Genomic DNA, 19,986 nt, shown 5'->3' with positions numbered 1-19,986 from the left:
ACTCATTTATAATATCGAACGCTAATAAATAATAAAAGTTGATTTTAAATCGAAAGGATTGTTTTTAGAATCCATATTGATTAAACGTTTTTTAATTTTCTCGATGAATACTAGAAGTAACAAACACTTTTTTATCACCCTGTATATACATACTTTTAGATATATAAAATCTTAGAAATATAAATATCTGTATAGTATTTTCAATATATAAAATTTTAAGCAGATATATAAACATAAAATATATCTAAAATATATTTAAAAAATATATTTTACCTTAAAATATGTGTATACTATACCTATAATATATATATATATATATATATATATATATATATATATATATATATCTAAATCATTATTTTCGAAAATAGAAAAGGAAAATTTATGTTAAAAGAAATCAATGCCTTTCTGACTATTTATTCTACATTAAAATAACATAAACTTGAATCTTAAAAGTTCATTAAGCACTAACTCAACCAATGGACTATGATTCCTTTAACGATGGATAATCGATGTTGGTAAATGTCCACATCGTGAAAATGGACTCAGTTCCGTAAACAAAAGTTACTTTAACTTAATTTAATTCATTACTTAACGATGGTTACACGCGGCTTCGAGTTCGAGTTTGAAACTTATCGTAGATATCGTTCGTTCGTGGAGAAATTGTACTGAAGCTTGGTTGAAAATCAAATTGCATTTAATTGACATCGTCTCTCTTAGTTTTTCTCTCTTTCTCACTTTCTCTCGTTTCTCTCTCGTTTCTTTCTCTCTCTCTCTCTTTCTTTTAAACATCTTAATCTGTAACATCTCTTTGTATCTTCCTCTCAATTTAATTTATTCTACTCGAGAGAATCATTATTCTTTTTGTATCTTTGAACATTGTAAAAGGAACGATCAATTTTGTTATCGATTCGTTTGTAAAATAATTGAACATAAGAAATCTTCGTGTGACAATAGAATAAATCGACAATTTGTATCTTTCGTCAGAATCGTAACATATAGATAAATTCAATGGTTATCGATAGAACATTGATTAAACTCTAATAAAAATTCTATGATGTAAATTGAAGCACGAAACTATCTTGTCATCGTTCGACGAATTGTTATGGATTGCAACAGTTCGATAACGATTCTGATCACTTGTTTATCGATCAGTTAAAAAGGTAGAACGTGCAATAGATGTATAATTTTAAAAGTGTAAAAAAAGGTACAGTTTACAAATAATTTATATATAGTACTAATATTATATATATATATATATATGATATGTATAGAAATGGTCAAAAGTTCTTCTAGTAGGTCCAAAAGTTCTTAAGAGAGTTTTAAAAAACAATTACTCTTTTTTTGGGCTAATTTTTTTTCTTCTTTAGATTATAAAAATACAACTTTATGAACTTTCGTATAATATGGAAAAAAAAAAAGAAAAAATTTGTCCAAGAAGGTCTTCTAAAATGATATAATTGATTTTTAAAATGATCTAGCTTACTTTTGATCAAACCTGTACAATATAATCATCATATATATATGTATAGATATATGTATATACTATATATGTTGTGATTTATTATGTACTCACCAGGAATACTTGTGCCAAGAGCAACGAAGACGACTGCGGTGACGGAATCCTTGATACCAAGAGTACATCCGAAGTAGGATGCGACATCACCGATTACTGCCGTCACCACCCCGATTCCAAATATGCTGACAGCGAAGCACAGATAACCGCCGGCGATATCTAAAAGCCATTAAGCCGAGTGCCTACTTTAGTCGATGGTGGCATTAGATTCTTAAGTAATTTTTTTTTTCTTTCTTTTTTTTCTATTTATATATTGAGTATATATATATATATATATGTATATATATATACATATTAACAGGTATGGAACGAAACTTTTTAGAAAAAAGAAAAAAATTGAAAAGAAACAATAGAAATCTTTTTCTTTTTTTTTTTTTATTTCATTTATCATAAAAGACATGTATCAACACATAGATATGCAGATATATGTGTGTGTGTGTGTATATATATTAGGGGGACCGGAAAATAATGTCGCTTTCTTAAATTAAATTCAAACGAATAAATTTTTAACAAGTTTTTATTTTTAATCACAATCAAATATCGACATGCACAGAAACGACATTACTTTCTGGTCTCCCTAATAATATTTCAGTAGATATATATATATATATATATATATATATTATATATATATATATATATATAAATATAATAAATATATATATATAAATTTTATATATATATATATAAATATATATATATATATATAAAATATATATAAATGTACTTAGTAGTACTTAGTAGGAACATCTTTAACAAAGGATTATACTGTGTACACATAAAGGAATAATATACCATTTGAAGTTTTGCGCGGAATTATTTCTCAAACTATGGTTCATTTCATAAAATGTAACCAATAAAATTTACCTTTATTTCGAGAAGGTTGGGATCGACATTTTATGGCGGTCATAAATGTTCTCTTAAGTGGGCGTACCTTCGAGATTTTAAAGTGATTGTGTCTTTTTATACGGGACTTAAACTACCTTGACAGACCAAAGTGTTATGGTCGATGAATTCGTCCTAGAATGGACCAAACGTCTACCTAAACGTCTACCTTAATAAAAATGTACGGTTCCGTATAAAAAAAAGGATCACCTTGAAATTTTTGAAGTACGTCCACTCAAAGAAAATTTGTAACCTTCGTAAGATGTCTCCAGCTTTCGAAGCAGAATAAGTTTTATTCGAAATATTTTTTGAAACGAGTTATAGTTTGGAAAATAATTGCTTAGAAAGTTCCTTTAAATGGGACATCCTCTCTATTTCCATATATGTGAGATATATAGAAATATAAGGTATATTCTATATATGTGTGTATTTGCGTGTGTGGATATCATATATATTATCGTGCTTCAACGCGGACTGTCAGATGTCTTCATCTTTTGATTAGCTTATTCTGAGCTTACTAATCTAAATGAACCCATCTTGAATACGTTGAAATTAGATGCGTCTATATAGAGATGGATAGATATGGTTGAAATATAGATTATATATGTGACGTGTACGTACATCGAGAATGCATTGATGGATATCTATTGTTTCAATGAAATTTCCTAATGACTAGGTGCATTGGATTATTCTAAGCTTCGGAATTCACTTTTTAGTTTTGACATATATACGCTTATATATATACATGAAGAAGTGTATATACATATGTATATACTAAGATGTGTATCATATATATATATAATAGACTCCCGTATAACGAGTTCCTACAATGCGAATTCCTACAACGCGATAAAAATATTGGGACGATTTTCTTATGTTTCGTAATTGTTTTGTTTTTTTCCTAAATATGTTACTTATATTATCTATATTATACGAGGAAAATTCTCATATAACACGATTTCCTATAACGCAATTTCATATAATGCATAACGTATTAACCGCATTATACGGGATTTATACTGTACATAGATACATGTATGTATATGTTCATATCAGTGATAATGATAGAAAGGGTGTCAATATGTTTGTCAAAGATAGCTAAACTATAAGGAACTTTTGCTTTCAGTTACATCCGAGATAATAGAGAATCATCGTTTATCTCATTTGGTTATCCCATTCATCTGAGTTCAAGAACACGAAACACGGACGGTTAACCATAGAATAATCGCGATGAAGCGTAGGAAATCCCACTTGAAGAGCGTCTCCTCCATTTCATTTTAATGGTCTGCCATTTGCATTCTAGCTCAGGTAATACCGTTTCTCTTCTCCTTTTGAATCCACTTAATATGATCACATTTTGGGCCGTTAATATATCGTCCGTGATATATATTTTCACACGAAATTTCATTATTTACACTTTGGCCATTAAGTTTTTCCTTCTTTTCTTTTCTTCCTTTCTTTTTTCTTTTTTCCTCTTTTCTCACATTCATCGTCTATTGAAAATTTCGTTTGATTATTACCAAAGTTCTCTACAAAACTCGTATCATTCGAACATATATTATCATTAATTCACGTGAACGAATTTTAAACGGATCCACGTCGAATGATGGTTTAGCGATGATCAGAAAATGTTGTTTATCGATAAATCCTAATTAGCGATATAATACCGTCGACCTTTGCTTTATTCTATGGATGTAATCTATTCAGCCCATTTCCATGAGCCGTGGACACAAATGTTTCATTTGTGTACAGTGTTTGCTAAAGTAATCAAGGAGAGGTATAGGTAGAGAGTATATGTATGCGTAAGAGAGAGATAGAGAGAGAGAGAGAGAGAAAGAGAGAGAGAGAGAGAGAGAGAGAGAGAGAGAGAGAGAAACAGAGAAAGAGAAAGATAGAGAAAGAGGAATATTTTACAGGTTTTGAAGAGAATAAGCAATGATACAGCAACGTCATTAGCATCTTCGTGAGTATATGTGTATGTACACACACACACACACACACACACACACACACACACAGGAAGACGTTCTAGCAGATTACTTCGTATAATCTCTTTGATCTTAAGAGAAAAATATTTTTCTTTCCCTTGGATTTCGTGCTTGCTTGCTAGCCCCTAAGAAAATGATTATCCTTTTACCGAAGGTTACTAGGTTCGATAAATATAGAAGAGAGAAAGGCCTTAAGTGTTCCGATGTCACTATATTAGGAATCTCTCTCTTTTTATCTCCATCCCTTTCGCTCTCTCTCTCCCCTTTTCTCTCTCTTTCTTTACTCCCTATCGAGAGAGAGTGACGTTTTTGTATACGCGCATCGTATAATGATCGCTTCGTTACGTGGCACGTTTTACGCGAGGAGGTCTCATATTATGTAAAGGAAGATTAGGATTAAGGTTACACGCTCTACGAGCAGCTATGAGTGCGCGGGAAAGTAGAAAATTAAAAGTCAATCTCTCTCTCTCTCTCTTTCTCTCTCTCTCTCTCTCTCTCTCTCTCTCTCTTTCGCTTTCTTTTTCTTTAAATGGACTTTAACTCGTTAAGGGATGAACTCTTTTCTTTTTTCTTCTTTCTTTTCTTTTTTCTCTTTCTCTTCCTCTTCCTTTTCCTCTTCTTCTCTTGATGATTATCCGGATAAAGAAGAAAAATATTAAGTATAATCGTAAAACGATAAACTAACAACCGTTTGTTTAGCGATTCTACGATGAGAAAAATTTTTTTTCTTATGTGCTGAAATCTACGCGACATATCCCTCATTAGCCTAACGTCGTTAGAGCGCATTTAAGTTCGTGGTATTTATAACTTCTACACTCCACCCACTGTTACGCTTCGATCGTAACGGGATGTCGTATCGAAGTAAGCTAAATTTCTTTCCGATAACGAATCCCACGTATATCGTCTCATAAGTGGCTTCTTCATTTTCTTTTCACTTATCGTCAATAACGCAAAGTCACATTTTGCAAAATTTTACATTTTTTGTTTACATTCTCATACAGAATAATAAATCATTTTTATTTCGATTTTCTAGATATAGTAAAAACAGTTTTTTAGATTTATCATCTTGTGACATTTTTTTTTATATATTTAACGTCAGCGTGTAAAATCACTTTTTTCTTTTTGTACTTACAGTATATTATTATGAAACACAATCGATTCACATTCGAGTAATAATCGTCTTTTTATTTGGATTTCTAGATTTATAATAAATTTTTAATCATTTTCAAACAATCCATCGAATTTTTAACTATATACTATACATTTTTTTTCGAGACCACTACAACGTTCAGTTTTAATCTATATTATTAGAAATGGTTTAAGAATTGTGTAAGGAAAACAGGTTAGTATTGTCGATGCATCTTATTTATCGTTCTTCCAAAAGTCTTTAATGGAAAAATTATACGTAGGATAGAAAGGATGTGGGACGAATCGATGTCCGGTTGTTCGATGTAAAGTTTCATTGATGGAAAGGGTACTCACGGGACGAACTCGTAACCACGAGAATCGTGATCGGGGCTCGAAACGATTTTGCGAACGGAGGCTTGTCAATAAATCAAGCAACCCCTACTAGCCCTATCGAAGCCACCGATATTCAGAGAACCCTGAAATCGACCTAAATGAGCTCAAGCTCTCCGAACGTGAAAGGTACTAATCAATGAATGTCTATATATATATATATATATATATATATATATATATATATATGCATATATATAGTATATATATGATTATATGTATAAACGGAAATATATATATATATATATATATGTATATAGTAAATGTTATATATCTATATACCTCGAATTTTCCGATTCGAGTACGAATCGCTATTCACTTCGTCATTAGGTCTTTGCAAATCGAAGAGAAAATTTGATTAGAGTGAGAGAGTGAGCGAAAGGATAATCGAATTTATACTTGCTTTTGTTAATATCGAACGTGTTAACATTGAAAATTGATAATAGTAAAAGCTTAACTCTTTTCAAAAGCAAAAAAGAAATGATTCGTTATCGTTGGATATCTTCGAATGAAAATTTTACTTTTTTGCGTGATCCCTCTTTGGTTAATTAATTATATTCTTATCTCGATGAATCGTATAAGCTTGAATAGAGATGGTAGAGGGTAGATAAGATTCATTAGCTTCAGTTCTTATCATCAGAGATGTTAATGTAAACGATCTGTTAACACGATAAATTTTATCAATCTTTTACGAAACTTTTCGTTGTTTTGTGTAGATTTTATAGTATATATGCATATTGCTTAAATTAAACAAAGAATCGTGTCGAGTTAAATCAAATCATATCACGTGACGTTTCTCTCATTCTCTTTCTCTGAAAAAGTATTTATTTTTTGTAATTAACTCGTGGATTAATTTTTATGATTAAATATTATGCTACATTAAAATCTATATACATGATGGATACGATCGAACGCATACTAAACTTGTTTTATTCACTTCCGTTTTCCGTGTCGAGTGGTTGTAAATGTACAGTCGATAGTAAACAAGCGGTTCAGAGAGTCGAAGCTGACTCGTTTAGCGTTAAATGTGAAGCGTAAATACAATTATAATTGGCTCTCTGAAAATTGATGTAGAATTCTACCTTACGACTTTACTACCAAGCATTATATTCGTTTATTCGATAAATCAAGATTAATGGTAGCAAAGATATCTTTCACCTTTTTTTTTCCTTGCTCTATTTTCTCTCTGTCGTCACGAGCGACGATGTAATATAAATCTACAAAAAGAAAAAAAAAGAAAACATAATTGAAATATAGTACATAGTGGATCAAAAGTTCTTAAATAATTTTAAGGATTAATCTCTCTTTTTTGAGACTTTTTAGGCTAATATTATTATTTTCTTTTGTTTTTAGATTGTAAAACTACAAGCCTAGCTTATAAAAACTATTAGCCTAACTATAATCTCAAAAAGTCTCGAAAAAGAATAATTGATTTTTCAAAACAGTAATTGATTTTTCAATCTAGGAACTTTTGCTTTAGTCTGTAGCTTCAGAGATAATCGTTTTTTACGCTTTTCACTATTTCGGGATTATAAAGAAAAAAAGCTTTCTCTGGTGTATCTAATAAAATTATTTATTTAATTTAATAACGATTAAAAATATTTGTTGAATATTTCATAACGTTTCGAGTAAGTTTCTTGTATTTTGAACGCGTAACTAAAAGTTTACTGGATGATTATCTTTAAAACTATTCGAGATAAAACATTCGGAATGTTTGATATTAAAATATGAATGTCGGTATTTATCTACTTTAATATGTTAATGGTAGGATAGATGAATATCAAATTTATTATTTATTTCAAAAATCAGGCTGTAAGAGACGCGAACAATCCCAGCTCGATCATCCGATTTCAGAATAGAAGATATTTCGAAAATTTTTAAATTCATTAAAATTCTCATGAGATGTTAAAAATTTTAACTATTCAGAACTATTTAAAACCGTGCTAGAAACATTAGGGAGAATTTTTTTTTAATTTTTTTATGAAAGCAATTAAAAATTTCAGACCGATGAATATATCAATTTGTAAACTCAACGAAACATCTCCATGTATTTTTAAATTATTTTTACAAAATTAAAAAAAAATATATATATATATATATATTTATATACATATATCAACATAAGCTAAATCCTTGAATATTTATTTATAAAGATATACGTATTATTTATACGTATATCAATACTACTACTCTGAAGAAACTATCTGGTATCTAACAAATAAATTATTAAATAGTTGGTTTATTAAAACGTTAAATTGCGCTTATCGTTTACTGCAAAAACGATGGAACATAATATCTGATTAGACATAAGCACGAATTCGTTTAAAGCTTTTCCCTGATTCAAGAGGATTCCATAGGGAAAGATTATCGTATATTCTCCATTCTTGTGGTCAAAGCGCTAGCATAATTAATGTCGACTAGACGCGTGTCGTCTCGTTTATGAGCCTGCGTATATACATATATGCATATAGAATGACCATATCCGGCATACGTATTCTGCGATTACAGGTATGCCTGGCAGCTGTAGTTGAGAGTAGTCAGTTTTGTCTATGGATCGTGACCTGATTCCACTGTATAAATTATGGGTCTACACGTGACACACATCTCTGATGTACGAGCTGCACTGTATACCACAAATACGTATGAGTACATATACCTGTATAAAGTACTTTCAGGAAGATTTTGATAGCTCTTCAAATATCCTGCAAATGTTAATATTTCTCTCTCTCTCTCTCTCTCTCTCTCTTTCGTTTTTTTATTTTTTTTTATTTTTTATCGTTACAATTTCAATCTAAACATTTTTCGTACTTACACCATTTTACGTTCCAATTTAGATGAACGATGCCATTTTATCTGTCTCTATCTTTTACCTCTTTCTCTCTCTCTCTCTCTCTCTCTCTCTTTATTAGTTTTATGGACCGACATTTACTCGTTATTAACGATGAATCCCGTTTCTAAATGGAGAAGAATTTCATCTTATAAGTTTTATAATAACTTGACCGAAGCGTTTGTTTTGAAATTTCTTTGCAAGGATCGACTTACCGAAGTTATAAATACAACTGCTATAGTATGTGAAAATGAATATATATGGCTGAAAGTATGAAAGTTGCAAACTATGAGAGAATAGACGTTGCATACTTGATGGCGGTATAGATGGATGGATACGTCGTAAGAAATTATTAAATGCCATAAAATTAACAATAGAGGGTCATTTGATTTCACGAAATATAGTCAGAAATTTAAATTTATATATTCCGATACGGATCGTCAAAAATGTAAAGGGTATAAAATCATTTTGAATGAGTGTAAAGTTATTACGTGAGCTATCCTAAATTAATAATAAAAACTGTTAGAAAAATTTATGTACAATGTAATAAGTACTTATGATACTTATCTCTCTCTTTCTCCATTAGATTTGGTATTTAACAAATTCGAGCTATTATATTCCTCCTATTTGAATTGACTTTTTCATTAAAAACAAAAGAAAAAAGAAAAAAAAAAGAAATTTTATACCTATAACGAATTTAACGATGGTGATGTTATCTTTAGTACTTGAACGTGCGTGTTATCACGCCAACAAATTCAAAGATTGAAGAAAAAGATTAGAGAAAAAAAATAAAGAAAGACAATATAACCACAACAATAAGTTTGTAATCGATTAATTTATTTGACTCAAATTGTATATATCAACACACGTTTAAACAGAGGAAAGATTGGAAAAATTATAGGTTTAGCATGTTCGAAACGATAAAATTGGGGATAGCGGGCAAAGGGAGAGAGGAGTAGCTCTTGACGTTATTGCCAAAGGACTCGTCATAAATCTCGCTGGTAAAAATTACGTTGGAAAAAGTAGTTGGCGATACGCGGTTGAACTGGCGATAAATCTTTGTTAAATTTTTCAACGGATCTCGGTACTAGCCGAATCGAGTTCGTGCAGTGAGAAATCGCATTAGTGGATTTTCATGAGACCTATTTTTTTATTGTTCTGATGCTTGTGTTTTGGGCGATTGCGTTTGGGCATTATCCCCTTAGAAAATCGAATTAAAATTCAATACAGCGTGTCCCCGATACCGATCCAAAGCAAAAATTCGTTAATGCGTTTGTTTCGAATATCAATACTAATGTTTATGTAGTAGCGATTTGTTTTACGTTCGTACATTGGAGTATTCGTATCGCATTTCGATGAATAAACATTGTTATGATATTGTAAGAAAGGAATAAGGGCACATGTAGGAGCCTAAAGTTTTTATTACCGAGGGATTCGCAATAATGCATGAGAATGTTCCATGGGAGAATACCTTTGACGATAAAACAAATGTCTCGACACTCAGCTACGATACTTTTTTGTCGACTCAACGAAAAACGGCTTCTCTTTTAATTCTTCGTAAAGTAAGAACGTTAGAAATGTGTGCTGAGTAAGAAAATTTTAACATAGAGGGAATTTAAGAAATAGGAAAAACCTTTTTATAATCAAACATTTTATTAGATTTATCCGACATTTCTTACAATTTCGAAAGTAAAATAAAAGTTTTTGATAGAATAAGAAAAAGAAGAAAAAGAAGAAGAAGAAGAAAGAAGAAAGAGGAAAGAGGAAGGAAAAGAAAAACGAAAAAAAATATGATAACCATAACTGTTCTTTTTACGAGGCACATGACTATCGACATTTTCAAAAAGGGAACGCAGTTATTTCTCATTTCGTGTGCTCTCGAAAGAAAAGGGAGCTACGAGTTTTGCATCATGCAACGAAACATTCACTGCGACGTTGATTTAGAGTTAGATTCTCGAGGGAGAAAAAGAGAGAACGAGAGATAGATAGATAGATAGAAAGACAGAGAGAGAGAGAGAAAGAGAGAGAGAAAGAGAGAGAGGGAGACAGAGAGAGGGAGAGGGAAAGGGATAGAGAAAGAGAGAACAAGTAGGAAAGAGCTTGGAATAAAGAAGGTAAAACTGCGGGAGCTTGATACAGTAGTTTCGCGAGCTTTTGCCAGTTCAGCAGGCTCTCGCGCTGTGTTCCCAATTGTGCTCAGTGAAATAAAACGTATTCTTTGCCCCCAACTAAGCTCGCCTCTGGCCTTCGTTCTTTCGTTTCCGTTTTGCCTTTTCTCTCTTCCTCTTGAGTTTCGCAGCTTCGTAATCCGAGTACGAAACAATATATATGTATATGGGTATTATCTATGCCAAGGAATACTCGTTAAGGAGTTTAAGGTAAAAATTGAAAAAAAAAGTCTTTTTTCTTTCTTTCTCTTTCTCTTTCTCTCTCTCTTTCTTTTTTATTTTTTTCCATACTTCGAAAGTTAATTACTTGCGCATAAAGTCGTTAATAAATTATTTCTAGTGAAATTCGAGTGAAGTATCTCTCAACTATTAAAACTGTGAAGTTTTGTAGAGCAAACTATTAAGTTCTTTTTCTTTTCTTTTTTTTATTTAAAACGCTTGATAACCCTTGGAATTCGCTTGTTGAATTCTTTTGGATCTTGTTTCTATTATATTCTAAATACACGTAACTTTACTTGTGATATATCTCAGTATATGAACGAGGGTTAAAAATTGTTTGCACATTGGTAGGATTTTTTTTTTATTTCGTATCGAAGACATCGTATTAAAAGATAGACGTCTTTAGAAAGAAAATGTCGAAATTTATAAAAATTTGATTCTATGTTCTATGAAAAAAAATTCGTTTAATAATCGATTTTCTAATGAAAAATAATAAAGAATTAAACAAGTAGGTAACATTGATAACGCGAAACTCATCAGTTACGACTTGTTAATCTGATGTTCGATTATTCTATCATTCATATAACAATAGTTTTCATTACATTATAATAAATATTAAAATACAAATTCTATAATAGTGTCATTCCAATCCAAGAATATAAAAGTTAGGATTTAAAATTTTAACTTATGGCGAGTTGTTCGAGATTAACTCATTCGTATGACATCTTGCACTGTTGCATTATTTCTAGCGGAATAAAAAATTTTCATAAATCGCAACTTTTTTTGCTGCGGTTTGAATTTTCAACGATGGATTATTCACATTCCCTATTGAAAATAATATCTTATTAGTTGAGTGAACATTCTTCCCTTCTCTATTTTTTTTTTCTTTAGAAGTGATCTTTGAATTTTATCATTCAAGAAAAATCAAGTTACATACTTTTAATTAAGAAAGTATATTTTACGAAGTAGTTCAAAAAGTCTACCAATATCAATAACTAAGATATCTATCTTTGAAGAAAAATAAACTAATAAATACCTCATTAAATCGACTCGGAGTGTTTTTCTACGAAAGTTAAGTTTGACTCTCACAAGAATACGTATAAGTACGTACCTAATGTGTAACCATATATGCATAGGTATGCATATATGTATATAAACGTGTATGTTCTATCTTTGTTACAAAATCTCAGACATACCACTTCTATCGCTGGATGTAGAGATATGCGAAGAGCTTCAGGAATATCTGTTTCCCAACTCAACCGATATCATGCATGTAAAGAGGCATAGAAAGAGAAAGAGAGAGAGAGAGAGAGAGAGAGAGAGAGAGAGAGAGAGAGAGAAATGTTTCGCACCTGCGCTCAAATAATCGATAAAGTTTTTGTTGGATTGTAGATTCCTAGACGGAGGATAAAATTTCTATTCTCATTTAGAAAGGATAGCGAAGCTAAAGGGTTTCCTTCGGTAGAATGTCCTGAGAAAGAAGCAAAACGAAGTTTTAGTGGATTTTCTAGTAATGAGATAAGGAAAAGAAGAGTAAAGAAGTGGGAAAGAGAGAGATAGAGATAGATAGATAGATAGATAGATAGAAAGAGAGAGAGAGACACTTGATCTTACGCTTCGAATTATTGGTCAGAAACTAGGGTTTTGGAATGTGGACAAAGAGAGGCTATACCGTTCCTTTCGCAATCTAGAGAAGACAAGAACGACGCGGCGTAAACACGAGACTAATTGCATTGTACACAATGAATAGAACTTTCTCACACCCTTCTCTTATCCTTGAATTTTCCTTCCTTTCGCTCTCTCTTTCTCTGCCTCTCTATTTCTCTCTCTCTCTCTCTTTCTCTCTATTTTTCTCTCTTTCTCTCTTCCTCCCTCTTTCTCATTCTCTTTTTCTCTCTCGTTCATCCTTTCTCTATCCCAATCGCAAATTAAGTTCAGCGCATATCGTCTCTCCACCTTTCTCATAGTATACATATTGTTTTGTTTTTAACTCATAGTGCTAGAACATCACTCTCAAAATTGTTAGCACACAATAACTTTCGAAGAGATGCGTTTCGACATTTAACCGAAAATCACGCGTTTGTGAAATATACGGTTACATCTCCCTACATTTCTCTACTCTTGTCATATATGCGAACAAAAGCTTTTTTTTTGGCGCTAGGATATAGGAGGATATATATATATATACATGTACATATATATATGTGTTGTACACTACTCGTTTATCCATGCGTTATATGAGAATTTCACAAACAAAGACAATTAAACAAACTAAGTTGACAAATTTTATAACTTGCGATATTTGAAACTGTTCTAATAGAAGGGATAGATATAAAAAAAAGAGGAATAAAAAAAAACACAATTATTATAACGTCGATTGGACATTTCACATATACCCGGATTGGAGATAGATTTTCCGGATATTACAAACGGAAATTACATTTTACCGTATTTAAGTTGTTGATGTTCGTTTGAAAATCTATTGCCATGTAGGGAACCATCGTAATAGAGATATATGATGGTAGAAATCGTTAGATTATCGTTATTTATCGATTTTCCAATATTTCTAAGTATTACAAGATTGGGAGAATAAGCCGATGTTGATTATTATCGATTATTGTTGGACGAAAGGCAATGCGAAGATAACGTTATTATTTCTTATCTTCGCAATATATATATAAGATCGATCAGCTAGTTGCTATTTACATCGTCGACAGAGATAATAACAACGTTCACTGATAATATCGCCAATTTACTCTTCTCGAAACGACGAAATTTCAGGGCGACTAAACTAATTGCCGACCATGGTGTGCTCACGCCGGACTTCATTATCTCGTGTTCGCCCTTCGCTCTAGGGTTATGACAAACCAGCGTGGTTGTAAACTTTGTTAAAAGCAGTGGTAAGAGAAACAGGAAGGAAAGCAGAACGGAGATAAAGAGAGAGAGGGAGGGGGGAGGAGGAGAGGGAATAAGACGACTGATAAGTCACCGATAAGCCGTGTCCTTGATTAAATTCACCCTCGAACCTTCTATATATTTATATATATACATACATATGTACGTATGTAACTCATAATGTTGTTCACTTTACGATTACATTATACCAGAAAGATTTACATACGTTTTACATAATACAACCGATTCTTAGAGAACGACTATAAGTCAAAATAAATCTAACAAAAAAAATAAAGACAGTTTTAACATACTCGTAAAAAAATATTATATTACATAGTACATGTAGATATTTGCATCGTAGATGTTTCTTTTATAAAAATAGAAATACATTTTGCATAGAAAATTGTCGTTTTAATTAATTAAATATACAATAGATATATTTCATACTGATATACAAAGAAAGGATAATTAGTATTTATTTGAGTTATATAAAAATCGTGTCGATAAGAAAATGAACAGTCCATTCATTGGAAAAAGTCCATTCGTTTTTTTGTAATGACATTATGAGTCTCTTTCATCTTTTACGAAATTTTATTTCAAGTAATTAAAGCAACGTCGTTGGCAGAATTCTTTGATCTTGATTTAAGAAGATATCTTTAACAAATCCGTGGTTTTATTCTTGGTATCGGGCTCATACGATAGAAAGCGGAAAAAATGAAGAAAAAAAGAGAATACGGTGGTTTTGAAACATTAAGGAATCAAAGTGAAGTTTTTTCAACGTTTTCATTAAATGCCGCTATTAAAAGTTTTGCAAGAAAGAAATAAAAAGAGAAAAAGAAGGAGAGAGTGAGAGTGAGAGAGAGAGAGAGAGAGAGAGATAGAGAGAGAGAGAGAGATAGAGAGAGAGAGAAAGAGAGAGAGAGAGAGAGTGAGAGAGAGAGAGAAAGAGAGAAAGAGAGAAAGAGACGTTTCTTTTTTAATGAAAATATAACTACGACATTTTTAATCATTGCAGTTAATATTATGAAAAATGAGATGAAAAAAACAAGTCAACGATCGTTGAATGATACTCGACACATATTTTGTGAAACTCGTTGTCGAATATGACTCGACAAAAAGTTATTGCCTCGTTTATAACTGCTAACCGTATCGTAAATAAATTTTCATTAAAATGATTGAAAATCATGCCATTATAAAATTACTGTATATACACGCGCTGTAAACCATTAACAAATTAATCGATAGATATATACATATATTGACAAACTAATTTGCCGTCTTTTTATCTCCTTTTATCTTATTAATTTATTTTTAAATAACGATAGGAGTAGGACGAAGAAACATTAATTTCATGAAAATGAAATGAATTCAAGGAAATTGACAATTAGAATTATTGAGAATATAATTATCAGAATATATATATATATATATATATATATATATATATATATATATGATATGCTACAATATGCTATGTTGGGTTCTTAATTCAAGTAGAATTTTATCGGATTGTGACTATAGTGTTAATATATAGTATATAGACCTTTAGTATATAACGAGCGTTTAACATTGAGTAATTATAGTCAGCTATAGTAAGAAAAGGATTAAAGAGGCTGAACTTATCGAGATTTAGTGAGACAATCTTTTTTATCGAAAAAAACCGAGTTAATTGGATCTTTCTTTTTTTCTTTTCTTTCGAATCGTGCAAAGGAATATTTCTGAACAGTCGAGATCTAAAATCTTACGTAGATAGAAAAGTCACGTATAATCGTACGCTTTGAATAGAATGATTGCCTGAATCGAAAGGAGGGTTGGACTAGACGTTTCCTAGGAAACTGTGATCAGGGATGTATCATCCATAGCGAAGAGTAGTAGAAGTTAGGTCTGTCAACGTTTTTACGATTATTTTCTCTCCCTTTTGCTTTTAAGTAATTTTTTTTATCATAAATCAATTTACGAGCAAATTATTTTATAACATTTTCTCTTAACACAGAAATACTACATAAACCATTGAATCTGTTTTATTATATCAGTAAAAATGTAAATGTTATTTTATCTTATCTTTACTTTAATAAGACGGAAAAATTTGTAAAAATTGTATATTGTAAAAATCTGTACATCGTAGACATTTGAAAAAATGTATTATTATTATAATACAATATTTTTATAATATATAACAATATTATTATTCCATTATAATATATCTATGTAAAATTCATGAAAATTTCTCGAACGTTTCGTTCGAATTCAATTTCGATTTTAGCTGATACATTAACAAATTGAATGGCCGTATAGGTCACCGTGTGATCTGCGTTGGATTTTACATTAAGATGGTTGTATTTATTTTACGTAAAATGAAACATGATCATGGAAATGCTTCATAATATCAGTTGATGCATAGTTGTCGTAGGTATATAATATCATTTTCATATCGTGGATCATTAATAGGTCACACAACATGGTTCTGCATTTTTAAATCATAAGGGGAATGTATTATTATCGTTTTAAATTATCAATTGTATCTCTTTAACTCTAATTATTACTTCTTATTGCTATACAGTGAGAGTCGTATAATTCTCTCACACAATATATAAATAATAAATAATACGAGTACAAAAAGTATATATTATATATCAATTATTCGTCCAATAATATGTATACATAATTTTGTGATAAATAAAATATAAAATAAAGGTTTATATTGTTTCGTACCGGTACATTTGGGATTCACATTCTTGGCAATCCGTTCGAGTTTTTCTCAAGGATCATTTATTATAGTATAGAATATATATATATACATTACTCTTGAAAAATTCATTGGATGTACGCTAAAGGATAAAGAAACATTTTTTACACACTAATAACGATTTTATGTTTCGCGCTTATAGTCTATTTTATATAATATCATACCTTTATCTTTTCATTAATCTTTTTTTTTTCGTTTTTAGAAATATCATAACTAAATTTAACGTTTCATAAATCTATCCGTGACCCACGTGGCTTGAACGAAAACCTACACGAATAAATAACTTGGAATTTAACGGGTGTTTATTTAGATGTTATTTTGTATTTTTTTTTCCTTTTTTTACGAATAGCCTTTGTCTCTTTCGTTCTCAATCTCTTAGTTGAATATCAGATAAACGTTTCAGCGCCTTTGCGAAGCTGAATAATACATGAGCTTTATTAAGCGGTTGCACCTTGTATATCTTTGCATATTTCTTCAAAGAACATCGGGGGAAGTGGTTCGCAGCCAATCTCAGAGGTTAAGGAAGGTGAGATCCCTGATAACTCATCCTTGAGGAAGATACTGCAAAGTTCATCGAATCGCAAACGACGTATCCTCTTTCTCTCTCTTTCTCTCTCTCTCTTTTTTTTTAAAGAGAAAAGAAAAGGAAAAAAGAGGAATATATATATCTCTTTCTATATATATATATATCCATAGAAAGAGAGAGAGAGAGAGAGAGAGAGAGAGAGAGAGAGAGAGAGAGAGAAGATAAATTTAAGCACAACATTAGAAAGCTGGCTATGAAAAAAAAATCAATGAGAATGTGGAAGCCAAAGGAACTATTAGAAATCGCCTTTGGTTTGTGTAAAAGGGCAGGTTCTCCCTCTAAAGGATTTTCGTTATTCCAATAAGGATAATTTCACGAGGAAGAGAAAGACGAAAGATCTTTAACCAGTAGACAATGAAGGAACCGCAAATCCCTCGGGTATCCCTTACCGTTCTTCCCCCTTAAGGTAGGATCTCTTACCCTTTTATCCTTATATCTTCCCTTTTCTTACTACGGCCATTTTCCGTGTCCTCTTTTTCTCTCTATTCCATGATTCGAAGCCATTAACCAACCGGTGATGTTATTTCTCGAAAGGAATAATTCCAAGTTTTAGGGAAAATCGAGCGTATGCAACTAAATCGTTAATTCATTTCGAGTTTCGAGTTAAGCGTTTCTCATTTCGTCATTCGATTACTTCGTAATTTTCTACGTTCAACCATCCAGAAACCAACGAGCGGATGTCTTCTCTTCTTCTTTTAATAATTTTCTCTTCGGTGGATTCAGAGAAATTGCTTCATCGTCTGGTCACATCTTTCTATGATGATGTTGAAAATATAAATGTTTAGCGAACCGAATAACGACAGAAAATCTATAGAATAATGTAAATGTTCTTTGCTTTCGAGCAATTGCAAACGTATTTTTAAGAAATATATTATATGGCAACGATTATGGATCTAAAAGAACGAAAATTTTAATTTTCTTTTTACGTTTTAAACTCGCCAATATTGTTTCACCAAAGATAAAGTCTTGTCTCTTTTTCTCTCTCTCTCTCTCTCTCTCTCTCTTCGAGAACGCATCTTTCCGAAAATGATTGGATTTTAATGTTACATTAAAAAATCTTTTCGTAGCTGTTCTATCTGTTCTTTTTTTTTCTTTATATTTATTATTTTTTTTTTTATATAAAGGTTTGTAGATAAGAACGAACGGTGAAAGATAAAAGTAAAGGAGAGAAAAATCTACTAAATTTTCTTTTTCTTTTTTCATTTACGTCACAAGAAAGAAGAAATACGAACTTGGTGTAAGAATTTTGAAAGTTTTTTAAAATTTTTCGAAGTTTTTGTAATTCTAGCTTGCACCGAGGATATTTGAATCATCTACGAGTTGCAGAAGATATTCTCATGTAAATAAAGTATGTTTATGTTGACACACTGATCTACATAATTTTCTTGAAGAGGCATTGACCTACATAAATCTCGGGAGTTACATGCTCGCCTGGTTGCCTGACGTAGAACCTTTTTTTTTCTCGTTATAGCCACTTACATGTTGAAGTACTTACACATGAATAATACATTTTTCATATTTCCAAGGGGTTATTTTCCCATTCGAATCTCGTGAAAATTCGAAACTAAATCTCCCCCTTTTTTTAGAACGAACAAATTACCTAGTCCTTATTTATATACTTTTGATATTTATATAATTGATATATAATAACAAGAACAATTTCATTCTATCAATTCATATAATTTTTTTTTATATAAATCTTTATCAATTTTATTTTCTTATAAAATTATTTATCTCCATAAAATTATACGATATTTCGTAATATCTATTTATAACAATGTAATTCTCCAATTTGAATTTATCCTCGATACACGCACGAACATTCTTAAAACACAATTATGTGTGTGTGTGTGTATATCCGTATAAAACACTGAAAGGTAAGTTAAGTAACGTAAGGTAAGTTTAAAAGAAAGTTTAAGTTTATCGAAGGAAATTCTCTGTATGTTATTAATTGCCGTTAGTATATGTATATTAGATCTGTAAATTATTATCACAAGAGAGGAAGGAAGACAAAGAGAAAGAGAGGGAGAGAGAGAGAGAGAGAGAGAGAGAGAGAGAGAGAATGTGTGTGTCAGAAACACTCTTTACTTTCGCTCGAGGGTTTATCGAGTGGCTGTCGACCCGGTAACATCCGAAGCGCGATTGTAAACCACCCGTTCTCCTATATCATAGTATATAACCTATTCTCGTTACGTATAAGTACTCGATAGCCTTGAGAACGTTCGCTAGGCTCGTATCTTTGCCGCCTTTATTACTTATTTAACACATATGAATAAAGATTTATTAACGCGACGTTGAAAAAAAAAAAAAAACTAATTGGAAAAGCTCTGCATACTATTCAATACGAAATTCCTTTCGCAGTGGAGTTGCTTTCTCTATATAAATGTTAGTGCCATTTTTTCTATCTTATAGCCACTATGATAAATGAATAATTATACACCAGGAATGTTTGCGTGTTTGTATCCGAGATATATCATAATTGTGATCACGTTATCAGAGAATAATATTTTTCTATTATTAATATTTATTATTATTAATTCTATTTTATTAATGTAATTATAATTACTATTATTAATTC

The 19,986-nt window shown here is 31.0% G+C and overlaps 1 protein-coding gene across 6 annotated transcripts in view; it reads right to left on the bottom strand.

Annotated features, from left to right (window-relative positions):
* Calx (sodium/calcium exchanger 3) overlaps window positions 1-19,986 on the bottom strand; it is a 79,733-nt gene that overhangs the window by 19,295 nt on the left and 40,452 nt on the right. For all 6 annotated transcript variants that reach the window (XM_085655520.1, XM_085655521.1, XM_085655527.1 and 3 more), the window contains exon 6: window positions 1,577-1,735. In XM_085655520.1, the coding sequence (XP_085511646.1) occupies window positions 1,577-1,735 (159 nt within the window). The remainder of the gene's footprint in view (window positions 1-1,576; window positions 1,736-19,986) is intronic.

Source organism: Vespa mandarinia, chromosome 1, assembly GCF_050613455.1.
Source record: "Vespa mandarinia isolate Hongniang chromosome 1, ASM5061345v1, whole genome shotgun sequence".
NCBI classification, from domain to species: domain Eukaryota; kingdom Metazoa; phylum Arthropoda; class Insecta; order Hymenoptera; family Vespidae; genus Vespa; species Vespa mandarinia.
Note: the sequence above shows the minus strand (reverse complement) of the source record. Positions and strands in the feature narration are given on the sequence as shown.